Source organism: Melospiza georgiana, chromosome 18 (genome assembly GCF_028018845.1).
Source record: "Melospiza georgiana isolate bMelGeo1 chromosome 18, bMelGeo1.pri, whole genome shotgun sequence".
In the NCBI taxonomy this organism is placed as follows: domain Eukaryota; kingdom Metazoa; phylum Chordata; class Aves; order Passeriformes; family Passerellidae; genus Melospiza; species Melospiza georgiana.
The window spans coordinates 11,913,230-11,934,688 of NC_080447.1; the positions used below are offsets into that span (position 1 = coordinate 11,913,230).

Here is a 21,459-nt window from a genome sequence, read left to right on the forward strand (position 1 = left end):
ACAGAAATCTTAAACCTTGTGTCTCACACTCTAATTAACTTATCCCTTCACCATTCACCCAGTGAAATCCCCCCATCCTCATACAGGTGTCATCTCCCGTGCAGGATCAAAGTCCAGCCACCAGACACTTCTGGCAACATCCCAGGACTCCCGAGCCCCCCAAGGGTGCTCTCGGTCACTCTGCACCTCAGTCCTGAGGTGCTGAGATCCCACACACAGATACATTTTTAAAGATTTTTATCTGTCTCAATTAGTATTTGAGCCATATCTCACCTGTCAGCTGATGTCTCTGTGCACGCAGTGCTCCTGAATTTCTGTCCCCTTTGTCCCTGTGCCCTCCCACATGTATTTGAGCCATTCCTTTGCTGTTTCATTCCTTGACCTCACTGTGCCCATGACACAGCTGCTGCTGCACTGAGCACAGGCCAAGGCTGCCCTGTGCCCCACATGGCTGTTCCACCTCACTGCACTGCAATGTTCCCCAGGCCATGGTTGGCTGCCCATGGAGCATCCTGGGGGGAAGGCTTTCCTGAATGGCACCTAATGAATAACTGAGACACAGGAGTGACTCACTGGGGAGCCTGGCAGCAGTGCCACACCGTGCCACTCTGCTCTTCTTTCCACAGATTTCAGGGACTGTTGTAATGGAATGGTGTTTCCAGAGTGGCTGGTAGAGAAGAGAGAATTCTGTTTTGCAAAAAATTGATATTTCTTATCTATATTGGTAGCTGTGTCCAGATGACTGGCGGTTTTTAATCATATTACCTGTATATGGAGCACTACAAAGTCACTGAGTTTTCTGACTTTAGGACTCTTCATGTTTTGTAGATGCATAATTCTGTTTATGTAGTTGTATTTAATGAGCTGGCTGAAGTGTCACTCAGTACTAAAGACAGGAATAATGAAAAACCCCAGTCATAGAGGGTTATGCACACCAACAACTTTTCCTAGTCAGCTCCCCCTGAGGAGATAATGATGTGGGGAAAGAAATGTTTGTGGAGGCCAGAAGTTTATTACAAGGCAATCTGCCATTTTTATTATGGTTACCATTTGCAATTAAAAATAAGCAGCAGTTAAGATGAACAATTGAATTCTTAGTTTGAATAACCTTGTTTGAGTTGAAGTAAATAGTCAAAAGCAACAGCAGAGGTAAAACCACTTATTTTACTGTGCAAGTCCAGAGTTTGGATTTAAATTGTATTAAGGCTTCACAGTAAGGCTTAGCTTTGTTCATGTTCTTCCTCAGAGTTTTGCTTTGCTCCTACAACCACGTGAGCCTCTCATTACTAGAAAGGAACACACAGAATGTTAGATACCTTCTAAAGAAAAGAAAAAAGTTCTTTTTCTTTTCTTCACAGGCCTTATATATTTCAAAAAAAGTTTCTGATTCAATGTCTTCCAGTCTGAGGCAGTTCTTCTGGAGCAAACAGGTTCCAGGTAGGCAACAGGCACAGGAAGAAAATAGCAGTTCAGCTGCTGTGGGATTCACAGCTCTTGAGATAACTGTGGGAATTCTGCTCCTGGAGGAGCTGCAGGCTTGGGGTGACAGCAGAGATGGGCAGGAGAGCAGAGAGCATCTGAAATGGCTGAGGGTGCTGGGGGTGTAGGGAGGATGGACTCTCCCCCCAGTCCTTTTGGCTCTGTGGCTGAAATGGTTGGAGCCTGTCAAACAAGACACTGCACAAGGACAACATGGCACTGGGCATGGGAACCTGGCAAGGTTTGGTTATTCAGCTGAATCTACAGAAACAAAGAATTTATCTCCTATCCCACTAAATTTTTTCTTTAATCTCTTATGGATTGAACACTAGCCAGAGATAGCAAGCCAAGAACTTCACTGTTCCCATTTCAGCCCTGTAAAAACATTCAGAAATCATAGAGAGAGAGGATCACAGGTCTTCCCTTTCTCTGTGGTCAGCAGAGTGTTTATAAATTCTACATGTGGACTTTCAGTGTGTATTGGTTACTCTGTTAAGTTTGCACATCAGCACGTTAAGCCAAAATGCTCCTGATTCACACAGGTCTGTCCTGTTAATATCAGCCCTTCTCACTTTTCAGAGCTGCCCAGAGTGGAGTGCTTGAGAAAGAAGCTGGTTGGCAAAATGGGAACCTTGGAAGTGACAGATAGGAAAGCTGACAGTCCATTTGGAGCAACTTGTTAGGCAGAAAAATGGCAAATGTCTTTTTTTTTCCCTACTTTTTTACAAAAACCTGATTCCCCCTCAAGGTCAGTCAAAGCCTGGTGCAGAAGGTATAATCCTCTGAGACATGATTTGGAGTTGCTGGAATTTTCTTGTTTTTAAAGTTCAGCTTATTGAATTCTTCTGTGATTTCCACGATTGATTTCCCTTTTGTTTCTGGGAGGAACAGGTGGACAATCATCCCTGAAGTGAAAAGTACCACCATAAAGATGAGGAAGCAGAAGTGCTTCAGTCTTTCCTGCAGGGAAGAACAAAGTGAGAAAGAAAGCAAGATTAGCACATCTTTGCTTTAGTCACTTTCTTGGCACATTTTTATATTTGGGTCCCACAATGCCTTTTACACGTTTCAGATCCTGCATTAGTGTATAACTCTGAACTGATGCAGTGTTAGTTTGCTCTCCTCACGTTTTGGGCAGACAGAACAATCCTTCCAGGCCTGAGAACCAAGGCCACCAACACTGCCTCAGGCCCAAAAAAGTGTAAACAAAAGGGAATGGGGTGGAGGAAACCAAGAGAATGTGACTTCATTACCTGAAGCTGTAATTGGACAATTAACCTCTGATAGACTGTCATTGTGATATTTCTGAAAAATCCTCCTTGCCCCAGGATTTTCTCCTGGCAAGCTGAGAAGCCTCAAAGAGGACTGAAAACAATAATGATCTGATTGCTGCTCCTGTGTTTGCTGCTTTGGAATGTGGCTTGGACATTGATCACCAACAGGTGAATGTTTGATTGGTTCCATGTGAATTGTTTTAACTTAATGGCCAATCACAGCCAGCTGTGTCAGACTCTGAGTCAGTCATGGGTTTTTATTATTCATTCTTGTTAAGCCTTCTGATGTATCCTTTCTCTTTCTTTAGTGTAGTTTTAGTATAGCATTCTATGATGATATGATGCAATGCAATGCAGTGCAATGCAATATAATATAATATAATATAATATAATATAATATAATATAATATAATATAATATAATATAATATAATATAATATAATATAATATAATATAATATAATAATCAGCCTTCTGAGAACATGGAGTTAGGTGCTCATCTGTAACCTCATCCTGGGGACCCTCACAAAGACCACAATAGACCAAACTTAAATCTGTCTGAGAATCCTGGGACCATTGCCCACCTTGGGTGTAGCCTCTGTGAGACTTTTGCACTGCCCAAGGTGTATCTTTGAAGGCCTTTAATCAATACCTAATTTATTCTTTTAGCTCTGTCTATCCTCTGTTCCAGGTAGCCACCCCAAAGCATCACCCAGAGTATTTTGCATTTGATAAGGAATTCTTTCCATTGACCAATATTTCAGTCTGAATGAGTATCTTGGGCAAATCAGGGCCCTTTGGTTGCAGAGTGGGCATGGGAGATGTGAAAAATGCATATTTTATGATTGGCTTTTAGCAAATATTAAAATGAATATTATATGTGTTATGTTAGAAAGTTATGCTGTGTTAATTTTCTTAAGTAGTGTGTTAAATATAGTTTGAGGTTATAACAAAATGTTAAAATGGAAACTATGCTATGTAAGATACTTTTTTAAAGAGAGGAATGAGGTGCTCCCACCAAGATAGCAGCCGCAGGACACCTAAATCCTTCAGAGAAATAGAATTTTTTGCTCCATTATCAGGAGAAATGAACTTCTTCCTGCCTCGCTTGGGCAGGGTGATGCTGTCAGGATTCAGAGGAAGAAGTTGACACTGACCACACAGAATCCTGTGTTTGAATGGAATTTATGCATCATGTATGAGGTGTATGAATATGCAACAGGCTGTTGCTTTTAAGGGTTAATCCTTTGTAAACGTGGGTCCTTTTTTGGGCTTATTTTGCCCAGAACGAGGTGCCCGGACTGCCCATAACTCTTTGTTGTTATTGTCTCCTATTGTCCTAAATCCTAATTGTCCAAAATATTATGACTCTAATTACATTGCTATTTTTATAATGTTAAAAGTATTACTATTAAACTTTAAAACTTTTAACCCAGTTGATCGGCGTGTTTCACAGAGGGAGAGCAGGTGCCAAGAGCGCTGCAGGCTGAGCCGGCAGCGCCGCCCTGGCCGCACTCACCACGATGAACGGGAAGGAGGTGCCGATCACAAACACCCCCAGCCAGTTCAGGACGGAGCTGATCACAAAGGCAGGGGGCCTGCAGGACAGCTTAAAAATTTCCACCCTGGTGGAAACCGTGGCGCCACCTGGAAGGGAAGAAAAACAGGAATTGTTTCTCGTTTGATGTGTTTGGAGTCCACATTTGGATTGGGTGTTACACAGTCAGCTGATAGATGCTGCTATAAGGGACTGCCAGGAGTGTCAGAATTGGCACTGAGTGTGCTGCTCTTTGTTACAAAAGAAAATGTTTGTGGCATCTAATAAACTGCTAGGCATCAGTCTGTGAAAGTGGTAAAATACTCAAATAAATGGAATAAACTGCTAGGCATCAGTTTGTGAAAGTGGTAAAATGTCACTCATGCACCAGGGTCTGGGCAGGAACAGGCAAGAGGCAGGATCGTAACAAAGGCAAAGAAGGTTTTATTCAAAAAAACACACTTTTTTTAAAAACATAGATTCTATTCTATTGGTTAGCTAACAGAAACATCTTTCTCATATACTGTCTTTGAGAGGAACAGAAAAATAAAGTAGAAAAACAGCACTTGCAAATTGTTTATAATCAACAAGTTATCACATCTTTCCAGCTGCCTAAAATTTCTCACAAGCCACTGTGAGAAACACGTGCCATTTCTCTTTCTCTGTCCCATGGCATCCACAGTAAAATACTCAAATAAATTTAATAAACTGCTAGGCATCAGTTTGTGAAAGTGGTAAAATACTCAAATAAATGGAATAAACTGCTAGACATCAATTAATGGAAGTGGTAAAATACTCAAATAAATGGAATAAACTGCTAGGCATCAGTTTGTGAAAGTGGTAAAATACTCAAATAAATGGAATAAACTGCTAGGCATCAGTTTGTGAAAGTGGTAAAATACTCAAATAAATGTAATAAACTGCTAGGCATCAGTCTGTGAAAGTGGTAAAATACTCAAAAAATTGAATAAACTGCTAGACATCAATTAATGGAAGTGGTAAAATACTCAAATGAATTTAATAAGCTGCTAGGCATCAATTTATGAAAGTGGTAAAGTACTCAAATAAATTTAATTAACTGCTAGGCATCGGTTTGTGAAAGTGGTAAAATACTCAAATAAATTTAATAAACTGCTAGGCATCAGTTAGTGAAAGTGGTAAAATACTCAAATAAATGTAATAAACTGCTGGGCACTAGTTTATGAAAGTGGTAAAATACTCAAATTTTTGGGGACATCCAAGAATTAAGTAGTTGACACTTGAGAAAGCCTGACATCATCCCATGAAAGAAGATGTATCAGGATAGAATGACAATTATTATTGGTAAAATGAATTTTCTGTGTGATTCTGCTGGATTGCCAATGAGTAAGCTTCCCAGATTCACTTCCTGGGCATTTCAGTTTGTTTTGAAGTCATAGGATTTCAACTGTTTTGAGTTAGGAAAATAACTCAACCCTGCCATATGGGAAGGCAAATATTTAAAAAATTATTAGCCTTTATAAAATAAAATTTAATGAGTAGCAGACAATAAATTCTAGGAAAAAAATTATTCCAAAGTAGGTCTTCTGCACTGCTGTCTGTGTGGGATAAGATATAACATTACACAACACTGAATTTAAAAGAACTCTTGCTTTTCTTCTTCTCTTTTTTCCCCCCTAGCATTAAAGAAAAAAATCTTTTACCCATCTGCTTTTGCTCTATTTTTGCTGTATTTTTCCAGTGTTCTCCTTTCCTCTTTTTAGCAAAACTCAAACCTGAATTTTGAATTTTATGTCCAATGAATAATTGGACCCACAATGTTTAAATGCAGTTTAAATGACTGCAAGATTATGTTAAATGAATTTACTTATGCTAAATATTCTGCAATATAAGACAGTATCTCCTAACCCTATCAATAAGCTCACATGACTCAACTCCTTTATTTCCTTTGACTGAGAACTTACCTGGCCCAACAGCAAAGACAACTGTAAACAGGATAATGAGAGCAAGGCTGCAGTATGGCATCCAGAAGTACCAGTCCTGGGGAAAAAAAAACCATAACAAACTTCTGGTTAAAAACTGTTACCAGCCCTAGGTGAGGAATGCTCCTGCTTTTCCAGCACTGTCACCTCAAAAAATTAATATTCACTGTGTGGGCACTGAGAGCTGTGAGTGCTTCACTCTGTGGGTGGAGCAGCTGAGATCTCTGTCAGGTGAGCAGACAGGGCAGAGCAGCTGCCAAGCCAGGGAGGCTTCCATTAAATGAAATCTGAAGAGTTCTTTTGCACCCTGTCCTTTCTTTTTGATCTCATAGTTCTTCCTCTGATCCTTAGGGATATGAGAAGGACAAATCAGATATTTCTTAATTTTGTTCAGTTATGGATTTTAAAACTGGTGCTGAAAAGCAATTTTTATAGATCTTAGTCAAGGAGAAATGAGACTCGATGCTTTAGGTAAAGAAGATTTCTGTCTCCTATGTTGGAGAGCTTTCATGAGTGAAACAAAAGCAGAAGTCTGCTGCCACCTTGCTTCCAGGTCAGTTCTGCAGTGCATCTGCAGAGCAGCTCTGGATGAGTACTGGTAACACAGATTTGCTTCTGAAAGAGCCACAGAGGTGTCACTGTTTGAGAGGTGACCTGGTCTCCAGTCTATGAACAGACTGTGCCTTCCCACAATTATCTGCAGCAAAGTTCACTTTCCAATGAACTGATGCCAAAGCTCTGGGGTTTTGCTGTTACTTGTTAAAACCAGCAGGAACAGAAAGGGCCATTTTCCTACAAGTGCCTTGTGGTGTGTGCTGGCTGCTCTTTGGTGTTTGCAGTCTGATAAATCAGGAACCAGTGTCCCAGTGGTTTTTGTGTTCCTTGCTAAGGTCATGGGACCATGTTGAAAGGAAGGCAGGGGTGCAAGAGACTCTGGCTAAGAGAGAGTTTAATTCTACATAGAGGTAAGCTTGATCTAAACCTCACTGTCCTTTCTCAGTAGCGTGGTCCTGCCAGTGAGCTTTAATCAGAAATAGAATAGAGCAATCTGCTGTGAGCAGAATTTCCTTACCTGCAGGGACAGAGTCACAGTGATAGCAGCTAGCAGTGAACCCATGATCCAGTAGCCTCCTCTGATGAGCGCTTTCCTGCCCAGCCTCTCAATGATGGAGCTCTGAAGGACAAAAATCCCATCAGTGTCAGTGCCAGAGAGCAAAATGTGCCCCTCTCCCCTGGTAATGGGACTTACACAGACTACAGCAGCCACGAGTTCAGAGAGCCCAATGGAGAGGGTCATATAGGAGGCCATTTTTTCATCAAAGCCAGCTGCCTGGAGGACTTCAAAAGTGTAAAAATAAATCTGGAAAAAAGAAATCAAACAGTAAGAGAAGAAAATAATGGATTTCTTATCCAAAGTTGTGTGACACTACCCTAGATATGAGCTGCTGATCAGGGAGCATGCAGCTCAGCTTTGGAGCGAGCTGGAATTCTGTACTCTTTTTGGTAGTATTCACTCTATCAGCAGACAAAAATATTATAAAGCATTATATAATTAATTTACTAATGAATTTAATAAAGGATAAAATGCTGGGATAATTGGATCTCCAGCTACTACAATGCAATCAGATTTGCAGACTCCTGATCTAGGTGCTTTCAGAAACAGCCAGCTATATCTTGTTATCAGAACCCATCCAAAACCATCAGTGTAGGACATTCCCAAGAAAGAGGAGCGTGGGTTATGGAGTCATGAGGGGTTAAACCAAACATCTTCTCAAGTATCTCTGCTGGTGTTTGGGGATATGCTGAGTGATAAAGATTCCAGTTTAAGCTGTGTTAGATTCAGTTGTGTTAGATTCAGCTGTGTGTTTCCTTTACAGATGCTGCTGCAGCATGGTGTTAGAGGCAGCAGGGTCATGCAAAGCTGTGACTTTGGCAGGACCCCAGAACAGCAGTGCTGTGAGGAAGAGCAGAGCTGCAGGAGCTGCAGAACAGGCAGCATGCTTGCTGTTAGCTTTAGGGGCAGAGTGAGCAGCCTGCCATCCCCACATCTCAGGGGACAAATAGCAGCAGTTGCAGTGAGCAATCACATAAAACTACAGATCTGGCCAGCAGAGTGGGCTCATTCCCAAGAGTGAGCTCTGCAGTGGCTCCCAAAGGTGGCTGCTCAGTGAGCCTGACTCAGAGAGCTCAGAGAGCTGCTCAGTGGCTGCTCAGAGAGACAGGGAACTCCAGCAAGGACGAGAGCTGGCCACAGGGATGTCACACACAGAGCCCAGCCCAGCTCTGTGGCTGCTGCTGAACTGCAGAAGGGCTGGCACACAGCAAGGTTTGGGCTGAGAAGCCTGAGAAAAATGGAGGCAGCTCCTGTGAGCTGTGATATCTTGGGGCTTGGAGGGGAAATGCACTCAACTGCATTGATGCCACAGAGCTGAATTGTGGCGGTCAGGGTAACTATCATGTACAGCTGCCAACGGAAAGCTGGTTCTCTCACTAGTTCCAGGACACTCAAGATCTTGGTGTTTTTCATTGTTGCTTTCTCTTTCATGATGTCATCAATCTCTGCTTGGTGTTGGCCTTCACCCCAAAGCTGCCTTATGGCTGTGGAGAAGGAGAGCGAGACCTGCCATGTTAATTCATCTCTGCTTTTTCCCTAAGGTTCCTGAGCAGTGAGACAAGAGTCTGGCAGCCCAGTGCAGGGCTGGGGCTGTGCTGAGATGTCTTACAGAATGTTCCAGAGCCCTTACAGGGTGTTCCAGAGCCCTGATCCCCTCCTGCTCAGTGGGCCCTAGTGGGGTGCACAGGGGCTCCCTCCCTGCCCATGGGGCCACTGTTCTGCCTTCCTCCTTCTCTCAGGGTGTGAGCAACCAATACCCAGAGCTAAGGGTTGCCCTGCAGAGCCCTGCAGTGCAAACAGCTATTTTTCAATTATTATTTAGCATTAATCATCAGGCTGCCAGTGCAGGTGGTGTCAGACAAATGTGAAAGGTTTTGTACCACAGAGCTGCAGAGGGAAGAAGTTTTGTGCTCTATGTGGAGACTACAACAATAATGGACTCAGTAGGTGTTCACAGAGCTATGTGGGAAATGAGCAGGGAGAAACTTTGTCCTGTTTATTTCTTTCCATATGGGGAAAGCAAGCATCACAAAACGATTCTAAGTGAGGAACAGGAACCTGAAGCCCTCAATTACCTTTTTTGCAGGCTTCCTGGTCTCCTTTCTGCATGAGGAGGTATGGTGGGGACTCTGGGAAGAAGGGAAGAGCGAGCAGCTGCACCAGGGCTGGGAGGCCACAGGAGGCCATCAGCAGGGGCCACCGTGCCTGGCTGCCCAGCAGCTCCCTGGCAGGGACAAAATGTGGGTTAGAGTTCATTGCATCTGCTCTGAGGAGACAAAGGAAGGGATGGAAAAGCAGAGGGAGGAGCAAAAGGTGAAAAGGATCCAGAAATGAATTGTGTGGGTAATCAATTGCATGATACCTTTGGCCTGAAATTTGCCCTATGGCTTTTCCCAACGTCCAAAAGAAGGAGGAAGTCGAGTTTGCAAATCCACGGAGCTTCCTGGGGGAGATTTCTCCAACATATTGGTGATGTAGAGGAACACAAAGACCTTGAGGTGAGGAGGGAGTTATGGGAGAGAAGAAAAAATACAAAACCATTGGAAATCCAGTTATATCCACTGGGTGTAAATGATTAAGTATTACAGAATACAGCTGTGTCTGGCACATAACTCACACCTGAGACTTTCAGAACTAGATTTTTTTAAACTATTTCTAATAAAGTATTGGTCCTCTTTGCAGAATGCAGTTTCCTGACCTTAAGAAATGTACAGTTCTCTCTTTGAAGTGCAGGTGTAGCCTCATCATAAGCTCTCCTGTGAGCCTTAGCAAGTTTTAAAGAACACAGGGTATGCAAGTGCTGAATAATTAAACACTTTTCAGCAATATTTAATATGCTTGTAGTTAACCCACATAATCTCAACCTTTTCTGACATAATGCTTTTGAAGTGCTGTATGACAGACTCATGGCAAATTATCACAAATAGTGCCACAGTCAATGTTGATTTGTATGTGATTTAGGTGGAGACATGAGTACTTATTTACTTCTATCCAGAAAAAATTTTTATGATTTCAGGCAGAGTTGATGTTTCCAGTTAAATTTATTAACTCAGACATGCTAAATACTAGTCTGGGAACAGAAGCTTTTTCCTGATATGGTGGGCACAGCACCTTTTATCTGTTTCAAATGCAACATGTTCTTCTCTTGGCTGTATGTGATGGCAAAGCAATCTCTTTTGATTGCAGTCTCTTTAACAAAAATCAGGTTTTTTAATGGGATATGATATAGATTCTAGAACAGAGCAAGGCCCCTGTTGGCAAGCTGTTCTCAAATTACAATCATAGCTCTTCAACACATCTCTTTGTCAGAGAAGCAATGTACAAAATCTGGTTATTTGAAAAATACACATGAACTTCTAAGTGAACTCTTGAATAAGCTAAAAGAGGCATCCCTGTGAATATGCAAACAATAGAAAGGCAAGTTTTGTGTAGGAAAAAATACAAAAAAATACTGATAGCAGCACAGGATGGTTTTACTGCCTGTAGTTTACTTGCCAGGAGTGATTTTGCTTTATTAAGCCCAGATCTTTGTACTAACCCCAAGGACTTACTGCTTGGAATACTCCTCCTTGTGAATACTACCTTTAAACTGTATAATTATCAGTACTGCTAGATAAATTTAAGAAAATGCTATACACATTTTTCTTGAGAAAATCCCTTTTTTCATGGTATCAAAACATTTCTGACATCTCTGAATATTCATACACTTGGCAAAGTTGAACTTCATTTTTAGTGAAATTGATAATAATTATGCTCTTTATTGCAGAGCATTATAGAAAATCTTCTTACAAAAGATCACTGACTTCCACATTTTGTTTTCTTAGTGGAGGCTTATTATTGACTTTGAAAAAAGATGTAAAATGATGTGAGATTCAGCTGACCTGTGGGAGAAGTCACTCACCTGCACTCACTCCACACATGAAGCGTCCAATTAGAATCATCTCAAAGGACTGGGATATTTTACTGCAGCCCATGATGGAGGCTGCCACTATCATCAGCACGTTGTTGCACAAGAGACATTTCTTTCTGTAAGGGCAAGAAAATAAAAAGATTTTTTGTGGCTCAGAAGGGAAATAGCACTTAATGCCTCAGAAGGGAAATAGCATTTAATGCCATGCAGGAAGTCTTGGCTGAAGTTGTCTTGATGGATTCTTGGAATTACAAATGTGTGGTCCAGGACAAAATGAGCACTTTGGACTCATGGTGTGCCCTGGCACGTGGCTGCACCTGGGGGTTTGGGAACACTTCTGGGGTGTGTAGCAGGGAAAACTCTGTACTTGGACATCCCCTGTGAAACACATTATTGCAGCACCAACAGGGATCTCAGTGCTTCTGTGCTTTTAGTAGCCCTTTCCAGACCCCATTCTGACTTCAGCCAGGAGCTGCCTTTCCCCATTGCTGGGATGAACCCAGGCATGGCTCCAGGACATGGGCAGGAAGCAGGAGAATCAGCTGCCACCACAGCTGAGCTGGCTGGATCTCTTATTTATATCACTGAGTCTAAAATCTGTCTCATTTATAACCCCAACTATCATTTCCTTAAGCTAAGACTCAGCTGACACATTGCCTCTGACCACACATACTTGCCAAATTTGACAGTGAGGTATCTGCTGCCTGAGGAGCCCAGGAGCCCTCCTATGCCAAAGATGGAGACAGTGAAGGACCACAGGAACAGGAGGTTGTCCTGCTGGATGGGGTGGCCATAGCGCTCCAGCCACGTCTCATTAATGAAAGCCTTAACGTGCTGAGACAGAAAATAAAATCATTAACAATGCCTGTGACAGCAGTGCAGGGATTTTATCATATTTACAAAATAATTTGGTTGCTTTAGCTGAAGTTACTTTTTCTCATAGGCTTTAGAAGTGTGCATTAGCTATCAGACATGGTATAATAGAGTGCTATGCTCATACTGCCAATAAAGTTCAATCTTTGGGATTTTTATCCTTGAAATCTGAGGAAGCAAGGCATGGACTGGTACTAAAGAATAGTGCAAACAGTACTACACAGTTCTGCAAATGAGTTATGGGTTTTCTCTCACATACCTGCCAAGAATGCTACATTACACAGAGCCTGTTCAGTGCAATTCCTAAATACTTTTTCACTCAGAACTTAGTGCTCTCAAGCCAGAAAATAATGCTTTTCCATTAAGGTGATGTGTACAAAATAATGATGTCTTCCCTCTAGACTTCAGTGCCCTTAGTGTGATCAGTGGAGAGAAGCAGACTTCTAGAGTGTGGCTCACTTGTTCTCTTTTTCTGTGAGGATTGATAACCATAAAAATATAAACTGAAACCATGAAGAAGGCAAGTGTGCTGTGAGATTTTAGGGGAGACAGATGTCACCCTAGTTAGTGTGTGTCTTCTGAGGAACACTTCTATTAACAACTTGCATATCTCTCTTTTCTTCTGTTTGCAACACTTTGACATGCCCTGCTCCTCATGACAGCATAGCAAATGGGAAATGGTGGCATAAGTCTGCTAGCTCACTGGAGTTATTCCAGCAAATTACTTGACTCAGGGCTATTTAAAGAAAAAATAATGAGATTTTAGTATGATTAAATCCCTTAGCCTTGCAAGTGTAACTTAAGTATGTATTATAATCCAGTGGACAATGTGGGTTACAATACCAGACAGCATCAGAATTTAGGAAAAAAGGGCATTATTAACTAATATGACATTATTTTGTCCATGTCTTACCAAGAGTTGATTTGTCATACAAAATCCTAGCCTTTTCTAAAGGCCAGGTGTTTTTTAAACTGTGGTCAAACACTTTCTGAATGCCAGAGCAGCAGCCTCAGGCAGCAGTGGAGACCCAGTGCCAGGTGCAGCTTTGCCTACCTGAGACATGTAGGTGATGGTGGAAATCTGAAAGCCAATTTGGAATGTGCCACCAATGCCCAGGACTGTGATCATTCGAAAGAGCCCCTGGTACTGAACCTGCAGAGGTAGAACAAAATCTTCTTAAGGTTGTAGCCACATCAGGCTGTTCTCAAAATCATTCTCCAGAAACATCTCATTTGTTCAGGGGATTTTCAGGTGCAATATTCTCTCTGCTTGCCCTAGTGTGGGATGTACATCCTCCTGTGATTTCCCTCCCTCCAGCTCAAGGAAGTGCAGATTCCACAAACACCCTTGTGAAGGCACCATGGCTTCTAGATCCTGTTCCCTGCCTCTCAAAACCTCTGCTGCCATGGCTTCACTAAATAATTAGGTGTATTTTAAAAACACTTTTTTTTTACCAGGTTAGAAAAGCAAATTATATTTCTAGATAAGCAAGTATTTTTCAGTCCAGGAAAACATTTAGGACACATTGTAACAGTGTTCACAGGGGTCTGAGGATGGGGGAAGAGACCAGGATCTGACTCCATGTTTCAGAAGGCTGATTTATTATTTTATGTTATATATTATATTAAAACGATACTAAAATAATAGAAGAAAGGATTTCATCAGAAGGCTGGCTAAGAATAGAATAGAAGGAATGAATAACAAAGGTTTGTGGCTCAGGCAGAGAGTCTGAGCCAGCTGATTGTGATTGGCCATTAATTAGAAACAACCACATAAGACCAATCACAGATCTACTTGCTGCATTCCACAGTCACAGATAATAATTGTTTACATTTTGTTCTTGAAGCTTTTCAGCTTCTCAAGAGGAAAAATCCCAAAAAAAGGATTTTTCATAAAAGATGTCTGTGACAACACAGTAATATATGGATAAAGATGGATAGCAGAGCATATGAAATGCTCTAATACCTCAAAATAGTGGACAGAACCACTTCCAAGATGTTTGCAGTAAACAGGAGCCTTGTTCTTACCAAGACACCAATTTTATTTCCTTTGAAGCCCCAGTAGCACACAAAAATGTCCCAGATGTGAATACCCCAGCAAGTACTCACCAGGTTTGAAAGGAAACCAGTCATCTCTGCCTGAGGGCTGGCTGTCCAGCTTGTGGTGTGGCTTTGTCATCACAGGCTTGTGTCTCTCTGTCTCCTGCCTGCTGCTCCAGCACTGGGCATTTGGCTTCAGGGATCAGAGTTAAATTTTCACTGTTTCATCTTCACTCACTTATATTTACTTCAACTGGCCAAAGTTAACACTGCCAGATTAAGTATTTCAGGAAATAATTACATCTAGTCCAGTCTTGAGGGGGAAAGTATCAAAGCAGAGAAAATTAGCATCTGGGGACCAGTGAGGGCTTTGGGAAGGGAAACAAGAAGAGCTCAGGCAAAACAGTCCAAACAGTTTTCCAGGAACAGTAAAATGCTTTATTCTATGGTATAGACTCATATCTGCCATAATCTGCAAAAAAACAAAAAGCAGCTGGGACAAGGTTTAGTAACTGTTATTTACTAGTAAGTAAAGTATGTAATTCTTTGGTAAAGTAAAAATTATAATTAGAAGACAAATAGGCAAATTTCAGAGGCTAATTTTGCTGTTCTGGCCTTATGAATCAGTTAGACTGTGCTGAGGAAGGGTATTTGTTGTCTGGGTTTTATGGAGATGTTTGTTGACCAGGTGTGGTGACAAAGCAGTGAGACTCATGAAAATTGTCAGAAAATATAAATATGCCCTAACAAATTGGGATAGGACCACCAGGATCTCCCTCCCTCAGGTTCCAGCTTTGACACAGAATGGCTCCAAAATCAGTGTTGCAGGTGACAAATCCCCTTTGACTGCCAGAGGCTCCTTTCCTGTGAGGCAAAGCTCCAGCTGCAGCTCTGTGCAACTCCCACTGGGAACAAGAGCTTGGTGAGCCTGGGGCTTTCCTGCCTGGTTGATGCCCTGTGCCATTCTTGCCCTCAAAGCCTTTGCTCATTCTCCTCATGCCAGGGCTCTGTCCTGGGGCACTGGGGTTACACTGAGGCCCCCAGAAAATGCTCAAGCTCACCCTCAGGACTTGTAAAGTCAGTTTATAAAACACAGAATGTAATTATTTACAGAGGGGTTCACTGTAAATCCTCTGAGTCTAAATAAAGGAGAAAAACGCATGTTAATATTAAAACCTTGGTTACTTGATGACTCCAAGTATTGTCTGTGTAACTGCATAGCAAATGCTGTTTATCCTGGCTGGCAGCAGTGTTCAGAATGATTTGGCATTTTTTGTATTTTCTCTTGAACACTGACATTGCAATTACCTGCATATCTCTTGGCTATTGTTTCAAAATGGCAGTGTTTCCTTTTCATGATGTGTTTTTTCTCAAATTGTAGTGGGTAGTAGGGAGGATATGTCATAAGAATTCACCCCTTGAAAATCATTACTGAGGACCTCAAATTGCAGCAAATCCCACCAGCTCACATTGAGAAATGTCTGTTACATTTTGAGGGATTTCTGGTGATTCTGAGCCATGGTTAGGGCTATTTCACCTTATTAGCACTTTTAGGAGAATTTAATTCTAGGAGATTCCTTCTTGGATTTTTGTGAAATCAATGAAATGGACCATTTCTGTTGGAAATGTCACCTATATTCTTGAGAAAGCTGCTACACTGGAAGTTGTGCAGGATTTCATGTTTATAGAATTATTTCTGAGTTAAGCAGATCTTGTTTGACTGGTCACAGGGTCTTAGGATGAGGGAAGTGAGGATCTGACTCCATGTTTTAGAAGGCTTGATTTATTATTTTATGATATATATTATATTGAAACTATACTAAAAGAACAGAAAAAAAATTTTATCAGAAAGCTAGCTAAGAATAGAAAAAAAAAAGAATGATAACAAAAGCTTGTGGCTCAGACAGAGTCCAAGCCAGCTGACTGTGATTGGCCATTAATTAGAAACAACCACATGAGACCAATCACAGATGCACCTGTTGCATTCCACAGCAGCAGATAATCAATGTTTACATTTTGTTCTTGAGGCTTCTCAGCTTCTCAAGAGGAAAAATCTTAAAGACTTTTCATAAAAGATGTCTGTGACAATCTTGTAATTATTTTTTTTAACAGAGCTGTAAGAAATGCTTGCTGTGAGATGGACAAACACACAACCCCCCCCTCCATGAGGTGTGTCAAACAAACAGTTTTGTGTAAAAGCTGAAAATCAGGCTTGGTTCTAAGGCAGCTTGAGGCACACTGGACTCGTTGTGGATGGCTGAAGCCATCTGCAGTTTAATTTCACACCTAGAGAAACTCAGTGGTTTCTTTTAGATTTGATTTGGGTTTATTGGAATCCAAAACTCAAAATGAAATTCTGAGTAACAAAATCACAGGGACTGGAACTAAAGAAGATGTTTGGGCACAAAACACATTCTAAGTGAAATCTAAGAGTTTAACACAGCACATATTTTATGTTACAATGACTTGTTGATTATTGACTCAACAATCAACATTGATTGTTGATTGCCCTGACATTTTCAAGAACATTTGAGAGTGACTCATTTGAGAAGATTCCACTTGTGTCAGTGAAAAAATATTGGTATCTTTTCCCATAATAGAAAACAAAAATTTGCCTTTGTTTTGCAGTCTGCAAGCATCAAGGTCTTTTATGACCTAATACATTTTCTTTCTGCTGACCAGTTGGTGTAGGTGGCACTTCCTCAAGAGAAGTATTTCCTGTAAAGGAATGAGGTCTCCTAAAATCTAACATGCCAAATTCATCATTGTTTTCATAACAAAGCTTTCCTTTGTCTCTGGAATGAAGAGGAAGATGAAAATGTTGAGCTGATGAGGATCTCAGCAAAGATAAGGAAGAAGAAAGAGATGAGGTTTTCCTGGAAATAAAACAGAGAAAGAAAATTTTATTTTATTTCTTTGCTCCTCCTGTTACAGCATTTTTAACATGATGATAAAATGATGACAATGAAGGCAAAGTTTAACTTCATGAAATCCAGTTTGTTTGGTTACTGTGACATGATACACTCCAGTCTTGAGGTGTGAAACAGCAATAGAAATAACATAGTTAAAATTTTCTTCTTTCTTTAAGGCAAGATAGGTAGGGTGAGTAGTCAAAATAATTTGAGATGTCTCTTGCAGAGAGAGGTATGAGAGAAAGGCGTTGGTACAGGATTACAACAACCCACAAACATCAATATTGGCAGGTTAATCATCAGTTCTCTGGTTTATCAGTGACTGCAGGAGATGCAGCAAGAGTGAGCACTGGGGAGAGCAGGGCTCCTGAGGGCTGCCACTTTGGCTTGCTGTGCTTTGGGAGGGTGAGGATGAGGAGAGGGAAAGGCCATGAAGAGAGGAGGAGCCCAGCAAAGCAACCTGGCTTCTGCAGGAGACACTGGAGCTGTGGCAGAGGCAGCCACTTCACAAGAAGGGCCAGAGGGATCCAAGGCAGTTTCCAAAGCAGCCTTGGTGCTGGGTGACAGGATGGACAGGGCTCCAGCTGAGAGCAGCTCCTGCCAAAGGAGCAGCAAAGAGTGAGATCAGAGAGGAGGAACTGAGACATGGAAGTGGAAGTTACTGCAGAGGAGCACACCACTGCTCTGGGACAGTGCCAATGGTGAGCACTGATCCCAAGGGGGATTTTCCATCTGTCCATTGAGTTAGCAGCTCTGTGGCTTTAATGTGTGCTCAGCACAGGTCAGAGGCACTGCCACCTGCAGCTGCATTTCACTGTGGAACCTGTGGGATCTCAGCACCTCAGGACTGATGTGCAGAGTGACCGAGACCACCCTGGGGCGGCTCGGGAGTCCTGGGATGTTGCCAGAAGTGTCTGGTGGCTGGACTTTGATCCTACACGGGAGACGACACCTGTATGAGGATGGGAGGATTTCACTGGGTGAATGGTGAAGGGATAAGTTAATTAGAGAGTGAAACACAGGGTTTAGGATTTCTGTACAGGGGGGTCTAAAGAAGTAAGATGGAGGAATTGGGGCGTGTCCTGTCCTTCTTCTTCGCCTCCATCTTCTGTGGTGATGGTGGCACTTTGGGATTGGTTATTACTAGAAGTGCACTGATCAATAAGGGTGACAGGTATTGGAGGAAAAAGGTAAATATTCTATACAGAACTCTGAGTATAAGATAAGTGACTGCCCCGGGGGCTCTCAGTGTGCTCATGGCTGGCTGCTGAGCAGACCTCTGTCAGGCCAAGAGAAAATCTTTTAGATAAACAATTAATAAACACTGAAGATCGAGAAAAAACCTGAAGCCTCTTCTTGTCCTTTGAAGTGTGGGCTGCCCAAGGCCATCCCCGAGCCTTTCCAGGCCATAAATCAGCCGGGATAAATCCGGCAGGAACCTGGGCAGGAAAGAACAGCATGGAAGAAGATAATTGTTACATTTGTGATCCATTTGGCCTCACGCTGTCCTTCTCTCTCACAGGAGACACAGGAATTAGAGATTCCCCTGGATAACACCTGGGCAGGTGGGAAAGAGCAGCCTGGAAGAGAAATGATTTGTAATCTGTCAGACAGCTTTTCATAAAAATCCTTTCTTTTAGGATTTGTCCTTTCTGGTAAGCTGAGGCCCCAGAAGAAAAATGTAAACAATAATTATCTGCTGTTGTGGAATGTAACAGGTGCATCTGTGATTGGTCTTCTGTGGGTGTTTGGATTTGCTGACCACTCACAGGAGAGATTGTCCTGCTTTCTGCCTGGACACAGAACCTTGTTTTTAGATTCCTATTCTATTCTTAACTTAGCAGCTTCTGCAACTTGTCTCTCTATTCCTTTTAGTATAGTCATAATGTATCTCATATCATAAATCAATAAATCCAGCCTTCTGATCATGAAGCAAGATTTTGTCCATCTCTCTCCCCCTGAGGAACCCTCACAAGTCACTGCAATAGTAATCCATTTGGCCTCATGCTGTGCTCATCTCTCACAGCAGGCACAGGAATTGGAGATTCCCCTGGATAACCCTGCTGGGGGAGCTGCAAGCTGCACTGTCAGAGAGGACATTGGGAACAGGGCACGGCAGCAACATCTGCTGAGTGGAGACACTGCTGTGTGTGTTACCTCAGCAGCCTGCTCAGGAACAGCTAGAAAGAAACTCTTACCCTTTTTTCTGCAAAAAGGAGTGGGGGGAAACAGCTGGGAATGAAAAGTCAATGGAAAAAATTTGCAATTTGGTTTGAGAAGCATCCTTTATGATCCCACCACAAATGGCTTCTGAAGATGCTGTACCTGCTTTTCTTATCATGGAGGAGGATTTATTCATAGAGGTTTGAAAGGGATTGTGAGGGATCCACCAGTTCCCAACACAAGGAACATTACAAACAACCACTGGTACTGAACATGCAAGGAGCAGTTCAAGCTCATCACAGAAGCAGCTGTGATATCATAGCCCCTGCATTTCTAGGATATTGGCTTGTTTGATGATGCTTAAACCATCTCAGCAGAGCATGCAAAGCATAAATGCAAGAAAAGATCAGCCAGATAAAGGTTCTGGATTTTCAGTTTTGCTGCTCTTCTTCACATTAACTAACTAAACTACTCATAAAACAATTATTTTCAAATGTACAATTTCATAACCATTATCAGGCTACCAACTGGGAGAGTAGCCTGATAGTATCACACTTGGACATGGAAGCAAGCAGGTAAAAATGATACAGAAATACTTTACCATCTAAGTACAGGAATTTAATTTCTATTTTTTTAAATTAGTTTTTCTAACCAGCTGGAACTTCCTCCAAAGTTTCCATGATTATTTAGTCCAGAACATTAAGTCTGTGTCTTTTCATTTTTTAATTTTAAATGTTAACTCTCGTTTTAAAGGATTATCCCCTGCCTATCCTATTATTTTGGAAAAAGTTTGCTGCATATGTAATGCAATATGTTTAGAAATGGCAATTGCAACAGGAAACCTCTGAGTTCTTCTGCAAGTGAATGCTGACAGCTGGTGCTGCAGTACTCACCATTCTGGAGGATTTTGTCCATACATCAGAAGTGTGGCTGGTCCCAGGCACACAGAGCTCTGCCAGGCTCTGTTTTCTCCCCTGCCTCTTCTGCACCTTCAGCTTAAGTGACCATCCTGCTCTGAGGCTGAGGTTAATGTTTACTTGGTATGATTTCTGTTGATTTATGGTTTTTGTAGCAATTGGGCTTAAAATGGGTGGATTAAATATTTCAGTCCCTCAACAGGAGAGGGCTCTCTGAATGGAAACATTCACCATCATGAGTGCTCTGTTTTAATACAGGGAGTGAATCTAAAATCTAAATCAGGTTTCAATTGCTGGAACACACACTGGCACTTTAATATCAGAATTTCTTCTGTGGTTATTCCTTGAGAAGCAGTGAGTATATTATTTGAAGATTTTAAATAGAAAACTCCCTAAAACTCAATACTAATTCAGACCTCAGCACAATGATAATAAATAAGAATGCATAAAGTACAGAAATAAAGGATTTATAGTCCTGCTAAAGAGGTGGCATGAAATACCTTGGCAGAAAATGGAAAAATAATTTTTTAAAGAGTGATTGGACACTGCAGTGGCCAGCAGGACTGGCAGCCCTTGAGCAGCACAGTGCAGGGAGCACAGCACTGAAGTGCAGGATTGTGCAGCAAATGCAGACTGTCCCAGAGCAGCACACAGACAGCAGATACTGGATAGCACAACTTCTCCCTTTTTTGAGCAGTTACTTTTTATAAAATGGGCTGAATTTTCAAGCTATCTACTCTCTCAAAACCTTTCTCTCTGTCTCTCTCCAGGGCTCTTTTTGCCAGCTCTCAGCACTGTGTGTGTATTTGTTAACCCTTGTGCCATCCTTGAGGCACCAGAATATCTTACAAAACTTCCTCCTGATTTTGCTACAGCTGACATGGACAGTGCAGCCAGGCTGCTCCAGAGGATAAAAGTGAGAAAATTCTGTACCAAATCAGGGCTGATCCCTGGCAGTCATAGAGACAGTCAGGACATGCAGTTACTTGATGGCAGCTCAAGGAAATAGGTGTTATTCTACCTGGTATTTATATTCTGTTTGGTATTTGTATTCTGCCTGGCATTTGTATTTTACCTGGTATTTGCATTCTACCTGGTATTTGTTCATGTGCAGCATTCACAATCAACACCAAGTCCTTTACAGTGTGATAGCATAAAGAAATGACATGAAAATTGTTTGCAAGAGCTATGGCCATGTTTAATCCTATCTTCACCCTGCTCTTACTCCTGAGCAGAACTTTCTTATAAAGTAAGAAACATAGACACAAATCTTGCTACTT

At 41.8% G+C, this 21,459-nt stretch overlaps 1 protein-coding gene across 1 annotated transcript; it reads right to left on the reverse strand.

The window, feature by feature from the left end:
- Positions 1-2,232: 2,232 nt before the first annotated feature.
- Positions 2,233-14,280, reverse strand: LOC131090932 (solute carrier family 2, facilitated glucose transporter member 11-like). Its single transcript, XM_058036607.1, has 12 exons — positions 14,257-14,280; positions 13,202-13,300; positions 11,948-12,108; positions 11,266-11,390; positions 9,727-9,856; positions 9,440-9,588; positions 8,661-8,848; positions 7,500-7,610; positions 7,323-7,424; positions 6,233-6,308; positions 4,272-4,399; positions 2,233-2,439 (listed from the first exon to the last, which is right to left on the reverse strand). The coding sequence occupies exons 1-12, from the start codon at positions 14,278-14,280 to the stop codon at positions 2,233-2,235; spliced, it is 1,500 nt and encodes a 499-aa protein (XP_057892590.1).
- Positions 14,281-21,459: the final 7,179 nt, after the last annotated feature.